This window comes from Panthera uncia, unplaced genomic scaffold (genome assembly GCF_023721935.1).
Source record: "Panthera uncia isolate 11264 unplaced genomic scaffold, Puncia_PCG_1.0 HiC_scaffold_793, whole genome shotgun sequence".
Taxonomy (NCBI): Eukaryota; Metazoa; Chordata; class Mammalia; order Carnivora; family Felidae; genus Panthera; species Panthera uncia.
Window position 1 is genome coordinate 11,793 of NW_026059972.1, and position 15,646 is coordinate 27,438.

At 47.4% G+C, this 15,646-nt stretch overlaps 2 protein-coding genes and 1 long non-coding RNA gene across 8 annotated transcripts in view; 2 read left to right on the plus strand and 1 right to left on the minus strand.

Annotated features, from left to right (window-relative positions):
* Positions 1-4,013, plus strand: part of LOC125918441 (uncharacterized) — a 15,768-nt gene extending 11,755 nt beyond the window's left edge. For 5 of the 6 annotated variants that reach the window (XR_007456444.1, XR_007456439.1, XR_007456440.1 and 2 more), the window contains one exon: positions 1,639-3,175. This is a non-coding gene — a long non-coding RNA (uncharacterized LOC125918441). Of the gene's footprint in view, positions 1-1,638; positions 3,176-3,651 lie in introns of those variants that run through there. The other variant, XR_007456443.1, reaches the window with a different exon arrangement.
* Positions 4,014-5,854: 1,841 nt separating this feature from the next.
* KLLN (killin, p53 regulated DNA replication inhibitor) lies at positions 5,855-9,175 on the minus strand. The gene is given in 4 exon segments (XM_049624443.1): positions 5,855-7,937; positions 7,939-8,171; positions 8,669-8,756; positions 9,090-9,175. Coding segments are annotated over 4 exon segments (576 nt in total). The 3' UTR covers positions 5,855-7,768.
* On the plus strand, positions 9,174-12,737 carry LOC125918440 (transcription initiation factor TFIID subunit 4-like). The gene is made up of 2 exons (XM_049624442.1): positions 9,174-9,342; positions 9,554-12,737. The coding sequence occupies exons 1-2, from the start codon at positions 9,174-9,176 to the stop codon at positions 10,405-10,407; spliced, it is 1,023 nt and encodes a 340-aa protein (XP_049480399.1). The 3' UTR covers positions 10,408-12,737.
* The last annotated feature ends 2,909 nt before the right edge of the window (positions 12,738-15,646 follow it).

Consider the following 15,646-nt stretch of genomic DNA (forward strand, 5'->3'; position numbering starts at 1 on the left):
CCGCCCACGACTGCGCGGTGCGCCATTTACACCGACTCCGGCCCTTCAGCAGGTGGCGCTGTTCGCTCTATTCCCGCCGCTTGGCGTTCCCTTCCTTTCTAGAGCAAGGTCCCCTTCCTTTTTTTCAGTCCATATGTAACGGCTGCCTCTTTTACATCGTCGCTTGGGAGGTACTCTCCCAGTGATCTTAGCACTGAGGAGGAGAAGCAAATTAGCAACATGGAACAACTCACGTTTTCATGTTTGATCTTTAAAGCCCTCATCTCCTGATCTGATTAATTGCCCCACTTAAGGGCAAGCGAGTGAGCCTCAGAAATCCTATTGTTCACTCATCCCTGTCTTCCCCTATCCTACACCCTACTTATCGTCCCTCCTTAGGCAGCCTTCCCTTCTCTTCATTCACCCCTGCCCAAGGCTTCAAAATACTATTCAAAGTATCTCTAAACCAAATTTGTCTCTAATTAACTTCTTTAGGTGTTTATAAAAGTGAAGTTCTCTTCCCATCCTTAATCACGGATGGGGTAGCAGGAATTTTCCCAGGCTGCCATCCCGCGTCCCTCATTGAGTAGCTATGTAATCTGGGCCTAAAAACCCCTTGTAAAATGGGATTGGTGGACCAAGAGACTTTGAGGGTCTTCCAGCTCTCATACTCTGGGATTATAAAGCGGTTTGCCACTGCCTTAAATAATAGTTGTACTGTGATACCAGATGATTGTTTCTGATATTTTCTTTGAGCAGGAAAAGTTAAGTAGCACAAAGAGTCAGTGGAGGCAGTTGATCTAGGGAGAGAGGGTATTTGGGGTAAGATGTAACACGTCAACCACACTAGACAACACTCATGACAGATATTCTCATGTATTTCTGTGGTGCAGCAGATACCAAATAGGCGTTTAGGCATAAATTCTAGAACTTTCTTAGTGTGCTTATTTATTTAAAAATGGAAATCAGAATTGAGCTGTCTCCCTGGTTTATTTGATATTCTTCTGACAATAGGCATTTGTTGTATTGTTAGACTTCATTCTGTTGGATGAGATCACTTTTTTACCTTATGAAAACACTAAATGATCATTGTAAAGAACCGTCAACCCATACAGAAAGAAATGGAAAGAGGAATTCTCCTCCCTCCCCATCCTGTCATTAGAGATAACCCGTATTATTTTCTCTCTTGTTTATTCCTTCAGATGTTTTCTATGGATGTACACAAATACCTGTATATGTATTATCACTTCTGTTTTATCACTAAATATTGATGAATATTTTTGCGGCACATATTAATCCTACTGGAGAATTACACATGTAAACTACATGAGAGAGCAAATGAAGACACTGTAGGGTTAAGGAGCAAGATCGATAACAAACAGAAAGTACTCCATTGCTGATCAAATAGTCAGCTGATAGCGATTCCTAACAGGTAGAGGTTCTAGAAAGAATTGAGCACGGAGGATCGTGTGTTTGGAGGAGTCCTTTCTAGGGGAGTGTGCTGGGGTCATGGTGGGAGGTGACCACCAATGATTTCTCCACTTCTGTACGTGCTTACAACTCAGAGGTAGAGTCTCTTCTTCTTCCTGTAATGGTGACAGTCTCTTACAGGCTAATGGTGATGCTGTTACAGTTCTGGTGTATGCCTGGCAATTTCAGGTTTTGCTTTCTTGGAAGACGATCCTCGTGTAAAGAAGGCTGACCGCCTTGCGGAAGAGAAAGGCCTGACAGATGCCTCTAGAGGATGAGACCCTCAGGAGGGATATTGGTCCAGCCCCTCGCCATTGCAGCACTCCTGCCGAACCACCAGCCATGTGGCGCAAGTCATCTTGGGTCCTCTAGCCCAAGTCAAGCTGCCCCAGCCGACACTCCATGAAGGAAAGACAAGCTGTCACTGTCATGTTCTGTCCAGATGGCAGAATGGTGAGCAAGAAAATGGTTGATGCTCTTTTAAGCTGCTACAGTTTGGGGTAGTGCGTTATGCACAATAAATAACAGAAATTGATGTCTGAAAGTTGGGTGCTGGCACAACAAAAATCTAAACAAAAATCTAAAAACAAAAAATCGAAAACACGAGGCATCAGCTTTGGGACAAGGCATTGGGTAGAGATTGCGGAGGTGATGAAGGATGAAGGAACTCTCTCTCTGTCTCTCTCTTTTTTTTTTTTTTAAATTAACTTCGTCTTTAACATTTTTATTTTGAAACAATTTTAGACTTACAGAAAAGTTGCAGAAACGATAGAGTTCGTGTACCAGAGTTCACCCAGCTGCCCTAATAATAATAAATTACCCAAAGCAGGAAATTAACATAAACTACAGACCTTAAGTGAACTTCACCAGCTTTTCTGGTGATGTTCTTTTTCCATTTCAGAATCCAACCTAGGATCCTGCATTTGCATTTAGTTGATATCATCTCCTTAGTCTGGGAAGGAGGATCTTAGTGGAGGCTCTGAGAGTGGCGAGTAAATTGTATTAGAGGCTGGAGAAACGGTGCTATATGGTGGCAAAATATTTGGTAGTCCTTGTGTGCAGTAAAACAGAAGATGAAAAATGTACCTAATGAACTTGTAAATCTGGCAACAGGGATTTTCATGCTGAGTGTTCAAAGTATCATTTGGCTTTTAGTGATGTGTGATGGTGTTACGAGAGAGATATGTTAAAAAAGGAACTATTCAGTTTTCAAGCAGAATGTAGAGGAAATACACGGGGCCTAGGAGATTCTCTTGAGTCAGCAATAGCCTCAAAGTAAGAAATGGCCTCAGGGGGCCTGTTAAATGTGGCCTCCAGGTAATGATCCAATCAAGACTCTTATGTTAAGGCCTGTCAACATTTTAAGATGTTGTCTCATAGACCCTCTCAGCTAGTCAGAAGGGCTTCTAAGAAGAATCTTCAGAGGAGTCCAACAGCAGCTTCCTTGACAAGGCCCAAAGCAGGCAGAAGTTTGTTTTTGGAAGAATTATAGATGTGGCTTTGTGGGCACAGTTGTTGTGGGCAAGGAGTAAACTCCAATAAGAGTCCTAGAAAACCCACAACATTTTAATGACAATTATATTGATAAAACCACCACCGGCCTAAACTAAAGAAGAGACGGTTTAAATGTAAAAAAGAGCCACTAGGCTCCCCAAGTTTCTATGGATAGGACACAGGCTGAGAGAAGCCGTCCCACTGTAAAGGACAGGCCGTGTCTTATGGAAAAGGAAGCCTCAGAGGTCACAGCCTGCCCCTAAGCGCAGGGAGCCCAGAACGGTGGTCCGGGAAGCTCCCGGGGAGAAGAACCAGACCCTGCTGGAGGTGTGGGTCCCCAGAGTAAGGCTGCCAGTGCTAGGCTGGCTTTGGGGACTGCTATGGATGGCGGTTGCTTCGTGCCTGCCCTGTTGCCAGCCTCGGACACGAGTTCGTGTCATGGTTACCCTACCCCATCTCAGCACTGTCCGCTGTGAATGGAACTGGTCCTTTTAGCTCACAGGTCTTCAGAGAAGCGGAGCAGCATCCAAAATGCCTCATCCACACCTGGGCCTAGCGCGTGTCCTCAGAGCCGGCGCTACGCAGAATGACAATTTCCGGGGAGGGACGGGGCGGATTTTGCAGGTCAGCGTGTGGGTGTGTGCGGGTGTGAACTGTTACGTTGGGAGTGTGTCCCAATATGACCGCCCATAATTCCTCCTATTCCAGGTGGTCTCTTTGCTGTTCCCTGGCATCTGGGCTGGCCCTGTGGCCTGCTCTGGCCGCGAGCCATGAAAGTGATGTTCCGGGACTTCCGAACCCCCTGCTTTCGGAGGCCTCGTAGCTTCTGCTTTCTCTTTTGGGACCCAACCTGTAAAGAAGCATAAAGGAGCTGGGGTGGTGAAGCCGTCTTGGCCATTCCAGCCCCAGCCAGATGCACAGCTAAAGGCCCCCACGTCTGCCCCCTCCCCCGCACTGTCTGCATGGAAAGGCAGAGGAACGGCCCAGCTGCGCCTTTCCAAATTGAAGAATTGTGAGAAAGTAAGGGGTGGTGGTTCTTTGAAGCCACTAAGCTCACGGTGGTTTGCAACACGGCAATAGGTAAATAAAGCCGTTATCAAATATCAGGTTTTTTTCTACTGCTTTCACTTCACTCCACAGGCTGTGAAGAGGTTGTAACAGTGTCAGATAAAGAAGCCAGGTTTTCAAGGAGACTAAATTCCATAAAAGCTGGAGCTCATATGCCACCCACAGTCATTGCTCTGTCCACAGAGCTTAGCACAGAACTAGCACATAACAGACTCCCAAATATTGGTTGACTGGATAATTAAATGGGTGAATGGAGATAAAAGATGCCATACCATGAAAAAGACAAAAAAAGATACTTTAAACAGAGTTTGTCTCATTTTATCTTTGAGAAAAATTTAACATTTATTTATTTTTGAGAGACAGAGAGAGACAAACAGGGGAGGGGCAGAGAGAGAGGGAGACACAGAACCCGAAGCAGGCTCCAGCCTCTGAGATGCCAGCATAGAGCCCAATGCAGGGCTCGAACTCACGAACCGTGAGATCAAGACCCAGGCTGAAGCCAGATGCTTAACAGACTGAACCACTCGGAGGCCTCCACTTATTTTATCTTTCAAAAAGGTGCTCTTAGTTTTTCAAAAAATGTGATGCCTCAGAAGCCACAAGGATGCTCTTAAGGGAAGGACTGGTAGGAGTGAGGCACGGGGCACCCCTGAGTCCTTCTCCATGTCCCTCCTGTGCCTAGATGAAAGAAGGTCTCTCTGGAAAGCACCTGGCAAATGCCCCGATAACTGCCGGTACATACAAATTATTACCTTTTTCTATTATTGTCAGAGCTGAAAAGCAGAATATGTGTTCCATAGGACTCCAGCTAGAGTTAGTACTAAAGGCAGAATATCCAATAGCCAGTGCCAGGTTGGAGAGTAAAACAGTCAAAACGGATTGATCATGTTAGGGCTTTTCTTTCCCATCACTCTCTGGTCCGAGTCACAATTTCTGAATGCCACTTGGACACAGTGAGTGCCTGTTTCTGCTCTGTGGTTCTCTCAGGAATTCTCAGCCCCACCCTCATTTCTCTGAGAGTGAGAATTTCATCTAGCACACCTCTCTACTGCGATGTGAAAGGAGACCCATGTGCAAGAGCTCCAGGAGAGCCTATGGACAAGAATGGAAAATTCTTTTTTAGGATACGGTTACTTGTAGTGCCTTCTGGAGAACTGTCTTGGGTAAAATGCCTTTATTTAAAAGAACAGCAATATTTGTAATTAGGATAAATGAAATAAGGGGAGAAGGCTTGGACCCTTGCAAAAATAGGGTGGTTTAAATTCAAACCTATAATTATTATATTTTCTATTCTGTACTATTCAGAAAACCGTGGTAAAACAAATAAAAATAGAAAAGATTTCTTAAAAAATTAAAGCCATTGATTTAGATCTCTATTTGAAAGGTCACTGTGTGGGAGATGTTAAAGGCATTATAGCGATCAGTGTTCAACAAAAGACATTTTAGCAGTGGAATCTACAAAGAGCATATCAACTATTTATATCAGCCACATCAAGTTGCTGGTCATTTCATTTATCAAAGAAAATAAGAAAGCTATTTTCTTTGGACATTCTTTGGGTGTAGTAACAATATAGTTTTGGAATCAGCTGTTAGAAACTATAATTAAAGCTGGTTTATCGTGTTTACTAATTAGTCCACATAGTCAGTCTCCCTGAAGCTTTATATAATTCTCCCTTTGTTACAAGCTTCTGTTTCTCCCTAAGGCATTCTGAATCCAGACAGGTAAAGAACTGAAGTGCCTGGAAACCAATGTATTGTAACATCTGTACAGCCAAGCAGCTCTTTGCAGTTGAAGTTGAAAAACAACATATAAATTTTAAGCCTTCTGTATATTAGACAGGGTCAGCTATTTAGAGGTTTCAGCTCTACCACTTGGGTAAGGAGATCTCTTGGGTAGAAGGAAGACGTGAAGGAAAATAAAAATCGAAAACAAAATTTCCTTCAGGAGCCTATTTAATGAACACTGGGAAGGGGTGGAGGTTTTTATGCAGTGACTCCTAGTAACTACCTGATATTGCCGTCAGGCTGGCCAGATGTCAGCCAACAGCGGTGATCCTTTCATTCACCACTAGAGAGAAGTAGAGGGACCGCATGTGCAGAGAGGCAGCAAACTCAGGTCCCATTTTCTTCCCTCTGCTAGTGGGAGTGCCGTGGGCCAGTCTTACATTCCAACACTTTGGTGCTGGTGGTGCACACTGTCTCTGCTCTGGAATAACTCTGTGCCATGGGAATGGAAAAGCATCCTCTCTCCTCAGGCCTAAGGGGCAGGAATGAACCCATTTCCTTCCCAGGAAGTGGATTTCAGAACTTCGCAGAGGCTGTGCGACTAATCCTTACAAGGGTAGGCTCCAGGGGAGGGGCAAAGTAGGGCACGCTAACAGCAGGGACTCTGGAGACAAGACCAGCAACCAGAGAAAGAAAGGTGGGGCATTTTACCCCTTCCCAATCTATCTCCCTTCATTTACCGTCCTCCTCATTTTCCCTTTCCGCACCAACTGGTATTTGCTACTCAATGGGGGCACACACAGCTCAGTTTCTTACCCTGCAATCTTGTGAAACATCTAGAAATCAGGGACTCCTTATCATTGGTTATTTGTAAAATAAATCTCTGGCTCAACCTAGGTGGTGTGGACAGGATTTTCATTTTTGGAAACCAAACGGAGGCCTTTCTCCTACTCTTTCCAGATTACCACCCCACCCCCTTTCCTTTTCCACTTGTGGCCTCCACCTCCTGCAAGCTGACCAGGGCCATGCATGAAAACAGCCTCCAATGAATATCCACACTGAAGCTTCAGCAGGTTGCTAACTCCTGCAGAGCTATCTTAAAAGGATGTTGTATATAAATGCAAAGTGTTATGGAGCCTCAGAGATCTGTAAGAACACTGTAAATATCCCTGGTTTAATTAGTAGTCCTGGAATTAGGTAATGGCCTGTGGCTTCTAAGCAAGCTCTCTTGGGGTTTCTAGTCTTAAAGGGGCTGCCTGCAACCGTGATGTGCAATCTTCTTTCTCCGACACCGAATAAATCCTTTTAGACCTTCCTAGGCACCTACTCACAATTACTGCAATACACATGCAAATTGGTTCCATTCTCCCAGATTTTTAAAAAGAAAGAAAGAAAAAAAAAAAAAAGAAAAGAAAAACGATCCAGCGCCTCAGCCTAGGTTTCAACTCCGATACTTTGGACTCAACTGTCTGCTTGAGTTCTACTTCACAGGGGAAGGAAAAGGAAGAAATTCCTAGATTCGTGTTGATGGGGTGCTCATTCTCTTCAAGCAGAAACCGGACAACTCACTTTGCAGCTGATCAGTGTCAGGGCAATGCGCTCCAGTTCTCAGAATTTCTGAACCAGCTCTCTCACGGGGACAGGTCAACCAATCGGGGCTGTAGGCAGACTTGACAGGTTTGTTCTGGGCTGACGGCCATTGACTAGGTTCTCGGACCAGATAAGTCACTCGGCTGAGTCTACAGTAGGCGGGGCGCGCTCACCAGCTCTGGGGTAGTGACTGGAAGTTTGTTGCAACACTGGTGAATTCAAGCAGCGGGCTGCTGCAGCAGATACCCTTTTGCCCTGTGAGCACAGCGCGGAAGGGTTCGCCCTAAGGGGCAGGGCGCTAGCGAGGGAGATGCCAGACCCCAGGGGCCCAGCCCGTTCTCCCACGGTTGGGAACGCGCAGTGTTGGCCGACCCGGAGCTCCGATCTCGGGTCTTGGCCCTTTAGCTTGCTCGGCAGGTAGCACGCGAAGGGTGGGACCGGCTCAGGAGCTCTCCCTCGGTGGTCTGCGAGAATCGGCGACCGCGGCCAGCGGTGCGGGGAGGCGGGGGCACGTGCTTGAATGTGGGTGCTTGTGTAACCAGCTTCCCAGGCGCCAGCACCGACCGTGCTTGGGCCGGAGGCCCGTCTGAGCCTGCTCTTCCGCGGCGACCCGGAGGCTCGGGGTCCCGCTACCGGGACCAGCCAGGAGCACCCCGCGCGAAGGAGGCGAAGCACTTGCCTCCCAAGCCATCATAGGGGAGTGGGAATTTGGAAAGTTCCCCAACTAGGAACACACGTGACCTCCTCCTGAAAGTAGTTCCGACTGCGGCCCGCGTATCCCTCCACCTCCTTTTGAACCCTCCTAGGTCTCCTCGGCCCCGCCCACTCGCAGGGGCTGCCGCTTCCTACCGTCCCGTATTTCACACTCGGGCCCGGGCAGCCCCGGCCGTCAGGCTGCGCAGCCCGGCTGGGGCGAGCGCGGAAGCCGGCCCTCGGCGATCCATCCGGCCGGGTTTTCACAGCGGCCCGAAAGGGGCGGGGCGAGGCAGTCCCCGAGCCCCGAGCCCGTCGTGGAGAACCTAGCTGGAGCCCCGAGGGGAGGGATGCTCAGCCCTCCAGGGGGCAATGTGGGGGGCTGCGGGTTGGGTCCCCTCCTCCCGGGTCCTCTTTTGGTCCACGCGGGCAGTGGTCCTTGGGGACCTAGAAATTCGGGAGCGATGTGCTCCCACACCGCGCGCTCGATTGCCAGCTCTCGTTTTTAGGGCGAAGGAGCCGAGCTGCCGGGGAAGCGGGAGGTGGGGCGGTGAGAGGGAGCCGGATGAGGTGATCCACACGGAGACACAATAGGGGGTTGTTCTTTGTGCTGAGACTGACACCTGGAGAACACGGGTGGGGGGCGGACAAGGAGGGAGGGTTTCTCGGCAAAGGCTGCTGCAGGCGGGTCGCCCCCAGCGACCGTGATCCGGCAGCGGTGCAAAAGGAGGATGAGGCTGCAAGGCCGAGCAGGGGAGGTCTGGGGGCGGTGGCAGGGGGGAGGGGTGCCCTCGCGGCAGGGGCCGTGCCTTCGTTTCCCTGTACCCCCACCAGCGCGGGTCACCTGGTCCTCCCCACCTGTGCACAGGTAACCTCAGGCCCCAGTCAGTGACACCCCTCCACGCACCCCGGGGCTTCCACCTACGGCCGTCCCTGTCCCCGCCGGGTTTGTGGGCTCAGGCCGAGGCTCGGCTCATCTCCCCCCTCCTCTACATCCACCGCCCGCTCCCTCTCCCCCCCCCCCCCCCCCCCCCCCCCCCCCCCCCCCCCCCCCCCCCCCAGCCCCGCGCTGCTGCAGAAGCAGCCGCGGCAAGCGCAGCTCCTGACGGGCGTCTCGCACAAGCCCGAGCGAGCCCTGGGCGCTCGCACTGGGCATGCTCAGTGGCGCCCGCAGGCCGGGGGCCCGGCGCTCGCCCCCGGAGCTGCCGCCCCTGCCCCGCCGCGTCCCTCCCTCCCCCGGCGCGGTCGCGCCCGCCTCCCGCCTCCCCTCGGGCTCCCAGGCGCCGGGCTCCCGGCGCGGCGGCGGAGGGGGCGGGCGGGCCGGCGGGCGGTGATGTGGCGGGACTCTTTGTGCACTGCGGCAGGATACGCGCCGGGGCGCCGAGCCGCGGCTGCGCTCCGCTCTCTCCTCTCGGAAGCTGCAGCCATGATGGAAGTTTGAGAGTTGAGCCGCTGTGAGGCGAGGCCGCGCTCAGGCGAGGGAGATGAGAGACGGCGGCGGCCGCGGCCCAGAGCCCCTCTCAGCGCCCGTGAGCAGCCGCGGGGGCAGCGCCCTCGGGGAGCCGGCCGGCCGGCGGCGGCGGCAGCGGCGGCGTCTCTCGCCTCCTCCTCGTCCTCTCTTCTAACCGTGCAGCCTCTCGCTCGGCTTCTCGTGCAAGGGACGGTGGAAGCCGCGGGCCCGGGCGGGAGCCGGCTGAGGCGCGGCGGCGGCGGCGGCGGCACCGGCACCTCCCGCTCCTGGAGCGGGGGGGAGAAGCGGCGGCGGCGGCGGCCGCGGCGGCTGCAGCCCCGGGGAGGGGGCCGGAGTCGCCTGTCACCATTTCCAGGGCTGGGGCCGCCGGAGAGTTGGTCTCTCCCCTCCTACTGCCTCCAACACGGCGGCGGCGGCGGCGGCACGTCCAGGGACCCGGGCCGGCTCTAAACCTCCCCTCCGCCGCCGCCGCACCCCCCCCGGCCCGGGCTCCGGAGGCCGCCGGCGGAGGCAGCCGTCCCGAGGATCACCCGTCGTCTCCCCGTCCCGCGGCCGCCGCGGCCAGGCCTCTGGCTGCTGAGGAGAAGCAGGCCCCGTCGCTGCAACCATCCAGCAGCCGCCGCAGCAGCCATTACCCGGCTGCGGTCCAGAGCCAGGCGGCGGCAGAGCGAGGGGCATCCGCCACCGCCAAGTCCAGAGCCATTTCCATCCTGCAGAAGAAGCCCCGCCACCAGCCGCTTCTGCCGTCTCTCTCCTCCTTTTTCTTCAGCCACAGGCTCCCAGACATGACAGCCATCATCAAAGAGATCGTTAGCAGAAACAAAAGGAGATATCAGGAGGATGGATTCGACTTAGACTTGACCTGTATCCATTTCTGCGGCTGCCCCCCTCTCTGCCTTTCTGTCACTGTCTCTTAGAACGTGGGAGCAGACGGAGGCGAAAAATTCCCGTGGTTTGGGGGCCCGTGGCCGCCAACCCGGCTCGCGTTTCTCGATCGTGCGTGTGTCTGGTGCCTGCTTTGAATGCATTCAGCCCAGGGTGTGTTCGGCGCCGTGGAACTCTCTGCCTGGTTGCAAGTGTCAGGGCACCAGATTGGTTTTCTCGGTCTGTCCACGGGGTCTCCTCTTAAGGGCTATTGTCCGTTAATACGGAATCCAGTGCACGGTTAGTGGATTAGTGAGCTCGGTAATCCGGTCTGCTAAATGAACAGAAAAGTACACGCTTTGAGGTTGAGCATATTTCGATTAAATCTTGGCTTAAGGCCCTAGATCAAGGGTATAGATTAGATTAAAATGAAAATTAGTGTTTCACGTATGCATATTGCATCAGAATCTTGCAGTGATTGTTTTTAGTTTCCTGGGTTGCATTGATAGACTTTTTTTTTTTTTCTTTTTCTTTTTTTCTTTTTTTTTTTTTTTTTTTTGATGTGAGTTGTGAACTGATTTGCATAACTTTGGAAGCAGAATCCTTTTCGGCATATATGGTGTTCATTTGAGGGCCAAAGTGGGCTTGTATATTTAAACTAAGTCAATCACAACTTTGAAACGGCATTTCGAAGTTTTGTAGCTTCCCATCAGTCGTGGCATACGTAATCTGCCTCCTTAAGGCGTTCTTGCTGGATCTTTGTTAAATTTGCCTTTTTTTTTTTGCCTCCGCTGGTGGGGTCGTGTAGGATGGGGCACGAAATTTGCAGTTCGGTAGCATTTTATATCCAGCGGTCTTGTCGCACGAAACAGAATGGAGAGGGAGTGCTTTTTGATCCCGGATGATGATGTGCAGCGTCTGGGCTGTTGCAGGGGTTCAACTTCAGCTCTTGCTTGGAATTGAGGGGTTCCTGTGAGGCCAGAATTTCAGGGTCGGGTCCTCTGACACGTCTGGGTGTCCGTGAATGTGACTCTGACTTGTGTAACCTGTCAAGTGTAACTTACCAGCTAATCACCAGAAATGCTGGCTAGGGTGGCTCACTCCGGCTTCAGACTGTGTAGGTCTGTTAGCGGTTTCTCACACGCTGTATTAAATTTACTGACTCAGGTTGTTGAGTATTCAAGACAGAAACCCGAGAATTTTAACAGAGTATCGTTTTGGTTGTCTAGGCCTTTGTACCTCAAAAGATAGTGGTTATCGAAAGGCATTAATCTTGGCAGTTTCAGGTGTAATAAGCTGGTTTTGATCAAGGGTGGGGATGGAACCCTCCTTTTTTTTTTTTTTTTTTTTTTTTTTTTTTTTTTTTTTTCAGAATGGAAAGGATCGCAGACATTGCGAGTTCCTGGTAGGTGAGAGGCACGAAAAACAATTCAGTTACTGGCCCGAGGTGACTGAAGCATCTGATGAAGGCCTCCCTTAAGACCAGAATTTTGGTGATGTGAGTTATAAGTGTGGGCATTACTTAGTGAAGGTTATGTAATTGCATGAGCTCTAACAGAGCATTCTTGATTAAAAAAAAAAAAATCATTTCTTGGCAAATACCAGTAAACCTTTTGCTTAAAGGTAGAGTGGTGCTGGAGTGTCTGTACGTCCTGCTAAAAATCGTGGGGAAGATGTGTCTTTTGAAGACGAGAACGTGCTTTCTATCTGAAGAGGTTTTATTCCTTTGGATTATGTAGCTGTGCACATAAGCGTGCACAGCTAATTTTGCCCGAGTGTTTGTTTTGAGATGAAGAGAAAAGTTACTGAAGAAGGAGCTTTGTAGCACACAAAACGTAAGTTTTCTGTTAAGTTAAAAAATAATATTTTAAGGGAATATTTAGAAGTTTTGGAGCCTGCATTAATTGCAAAACTAGGAAGGCTGAACTTGACCCGCTCGCCTAGAAGATAATTAGTTATGGAAACCCTTCTCTGATTTGTAATTTATTTCAAAAGCAGTCTACTGTTGGCAGGAATTGACAGTCATCTGGATGTATAGGAACAAATTAATTAAATGCTTATTTAACTTTTTAGGAAAAGTCCTCATGTAAGAAAATGTCTAGAATGCTGTTTGGTAGATTGCTTTTATGATTTAGAGTACGTTTATACTATTTTTACTTTACCCATTTGCTTTCAGATTGTCAGGGTTTGAAGATTAAAATTACTCTGCCAGGTTCTTACATGTGAGTAGTGAGATGATTGGCCAGTTCTTTGACTTCAGATGTTTGCCTCTGTACGTGACACTTACGTGACTTAGAACTTTCTCTAAAACTGTGCTTTTCGTTTTGGGATGCATAGAAAGCAGTATCAAATATTGCATCAAATGACTAATAACACTTAATTTCTAGAGTTGTGGTTTTATTGAGCCAAATATTGATACGGAAAAAAAAATCACTTAGGAAAAAGATCAGTGAAGGGCTCGCTTTTTTGATAGTCGCACTTCCAAAAATTTTGATGCACCAAAGCACTTTACTTTGCTTGGTTTCACTTTAGTGTTCTGTGTTTATTTGGGGGGGGGGTGGAATTAAAATGGCCATTGAAGACTCTCTCTGGCAGGTTGTGGTGTCTGTTTCAGCAGCTAGCCTGTGAGAAGGTAAATTGCTTTATGAAAGTAGCGATTGGAGTATTTCTATCTGTAAGATGATTTCTCAGAGGAGCAACGAGAACCATCGTTCAGTTTTAAAATATTATTTGCAAGATTGAGTTATTCTAAAAATAATTTGTTGGTGTCTTACAGTTAGTCTGGAAAGTAGTGCTGAACATGAGACTGTAAGAAATTTCGTGTCTTTCGATTTCATGGAAACGTTAGGCTTTGGTTGTATGTATTTGTCTTGTTCGATGAGTTTGGGTCTTTTCAAATATTAACCATAGGGAATATTTTTTTTTTTTTTTTAACTTGCAGAGGGTACAGTGACTATTGAAGTTAGCTGTATTCTAGGATTAGTGCTTACTGAAATGACCGTATTGCATTGTCAGGTTTTGTGTGTGTGTGTGTGTGTGTGTGTGTGTGTGTGTGTGTAGGTTTTTTTTTTTTTTGAAAGATTCTATTCACGATTTTTACTTTACGCTGTTTCATATCTGCTAAGTTGTATTTTCTGAACAACATGACCACCTAATTGGGGCCACCTAAGTGCGGTATGACAATGTGCAGACTTCATTTTCATGAAAAGTATTCAGGAATAAAGGGGATCTGAAAGAAGAGTAACTTGAAGTTTCTATGATTTAACATAAGGAAAAAGGAATTTTATCGCTGTCCATTGTAAAAGTTTGCACGGTAGTACAGTCCTCAGTGCAGATTTACATTGCTTATAATATACTAAATGAATATTAGATGAATAAACATCATGGTGAACAAAAATGTGGTGAGTTGTATATAACCTCCTTACTTTCAAATATATTTTAGGAAGTGTAGAAAAGATGCATTGGTATTCCTTACCTTTTAGAATTTTATTTTAACAACGTCAGAAACGTTATCTGTCAATATTTTCGCTTTTGTGTGGAATGGTGTATCTGCTTTTTCCTAATAACCACATAAAATCCACAAACCTCTTAATGTTACAGACTTCTGTACTTTTTAGAAGTGAAGTCTTCAATTCTTATTTTCACGTGTTCTCATTTTGAGATTTGCCCCTGTTGCTATGTGTTCATTTGGTGATAGCTCAGTATTTTAATGATTTTTAAGTCACTGAAGTAATTCCTTCAGTGACTTTTAATGGAGGAGTATTTATTATGGGAAAATCAGTGCACAAAGTTTCACCATTAATTCACTCTCAGTGAACCTTTTATTTTAAAAATTTGACCTCAGCCTTTTAGTAGGACAGATGTGTAGGAAATGTTTTTATATTAATATTGTACGTGAAATGGAGTTTTTAAAGAGAAATTTAGAAGTGTGCGTGCATGTGATAGTTTGTCACTTGGTGGTGATACAAGGATGTAGCTTCCAGAGGATATGTTATTAATGGTGGTATAAAAGATTTATTTGATATCGTATTTTTTTTTCCTGTAGAAACCATTAGTTCTGAAGATTTATTTCTATTCCATAGAACCCTTACTCTTTACTTGCCTTTTCTTTCCTTTCTCCTTTCTTGTTAGATAAACTTTAAGTCAAGTCAGTTTTGGAGAATTCTTTTGTGACCTGAATTCTTTCAGAAAAGGTGTTAGGATTGTTGTAAGGGTGGTGACTTGAGACATTTGTGTCATCCTCTGAGAGGGGTCAGTAATGATTTCAGTAAATATTCAGTTCTGTTTTACAGTTGCTTTCGGTCTGGTGGCCTTGAAATTAATGTCGTTGCTGTCAGAACTGTCAGTAATGTTGAGGTTCAACTGCATGACCTTAAGTTGGTAAGATTCTCTGAGCAAATTGGTATCCTTAATTGTCTCCTAAAGGCCACGTACTGCCACATGCATTCTTTGCTAGGTGATTCAAAAGTGTTTTGGTCTGTCAATAATGATCGTCTTTCTAAGTATTGGATACACGCAGCTAGTAATGTAAAACGCTTGTCATTTGCGAGGAAAGGTGAAGTTAGTATAGTGGCTTTGACTCTTCACCTGTTCCCTATTTTTTTAAATGTTTTTCATTGGTTACAGAAAAGGTATTAGCAGTGGGGTTCTTTTAAAGTCATTTGCACTGGAGTAAAGTCTATCGGAAACCTATTAATATAAGAAGAACACACATTGTTCAGAGGTGAAGTAATTTTAGGTGGGAAGTTGTAGCTCAGTATAGCTCAGGCGTATTCTCTTCATTTGCAGCACTTTGCATTAGGAGGCAGGTGGACCTCTTCAGGGTGTTAGGCATTTACGTGGTAGCCTGGATGGTCCTGAGAGGTGGATACAGTGGAAGACTACTTACACCTGCATTTTAGGTGGTTCTACACTTTAATTGTCGTCAGTAGTCGTCGTGTCGACTACGGAAGTGTTTGAATATTGGGTTAGTGTGTGTAAATAAGTATAAAGTCAGCAGACTATCCTAATATTTCTAAGGAACTCTCCAAAGAGATTACCTTGGTGGATATTGTTTTACAGTTTTCAAATAAGATTAAATTTATTTCAAATTGCGTTAAAATATTATTAGTTTTATGTACACATTGTGTGTACGTTGTTTCGTTTTAGATGATGGGGTAGCAGTGTGGGCTCTGGAGCCAGACTTTCGGCCTGTGTTGGGATCCTGGTTCTCCCACTGAGCAGCTGGGTGACTTTGAGTAGGTTGCTTCATCTTTCTCCATCTGTTTTCATCTGTAAAATTTATCTTAAAGA

Coding starts and splice junctions, on each gene's coding strand:
- LOC125918440 (XM_049624442.1), top strand. CDS start 9,174: ATGCTCAGTGGCGCCCGCAGGCCGGGGGCCCGGCGCTCGCCCCCGGAG. Junction 9,343..9,553: donor CGGAGGGGGCGGGCGGGCCG/GCGGGCGGTGAT, acceptor AGCGCCCGTGAG/CAGCCGCGGGGGCAGCGCCC.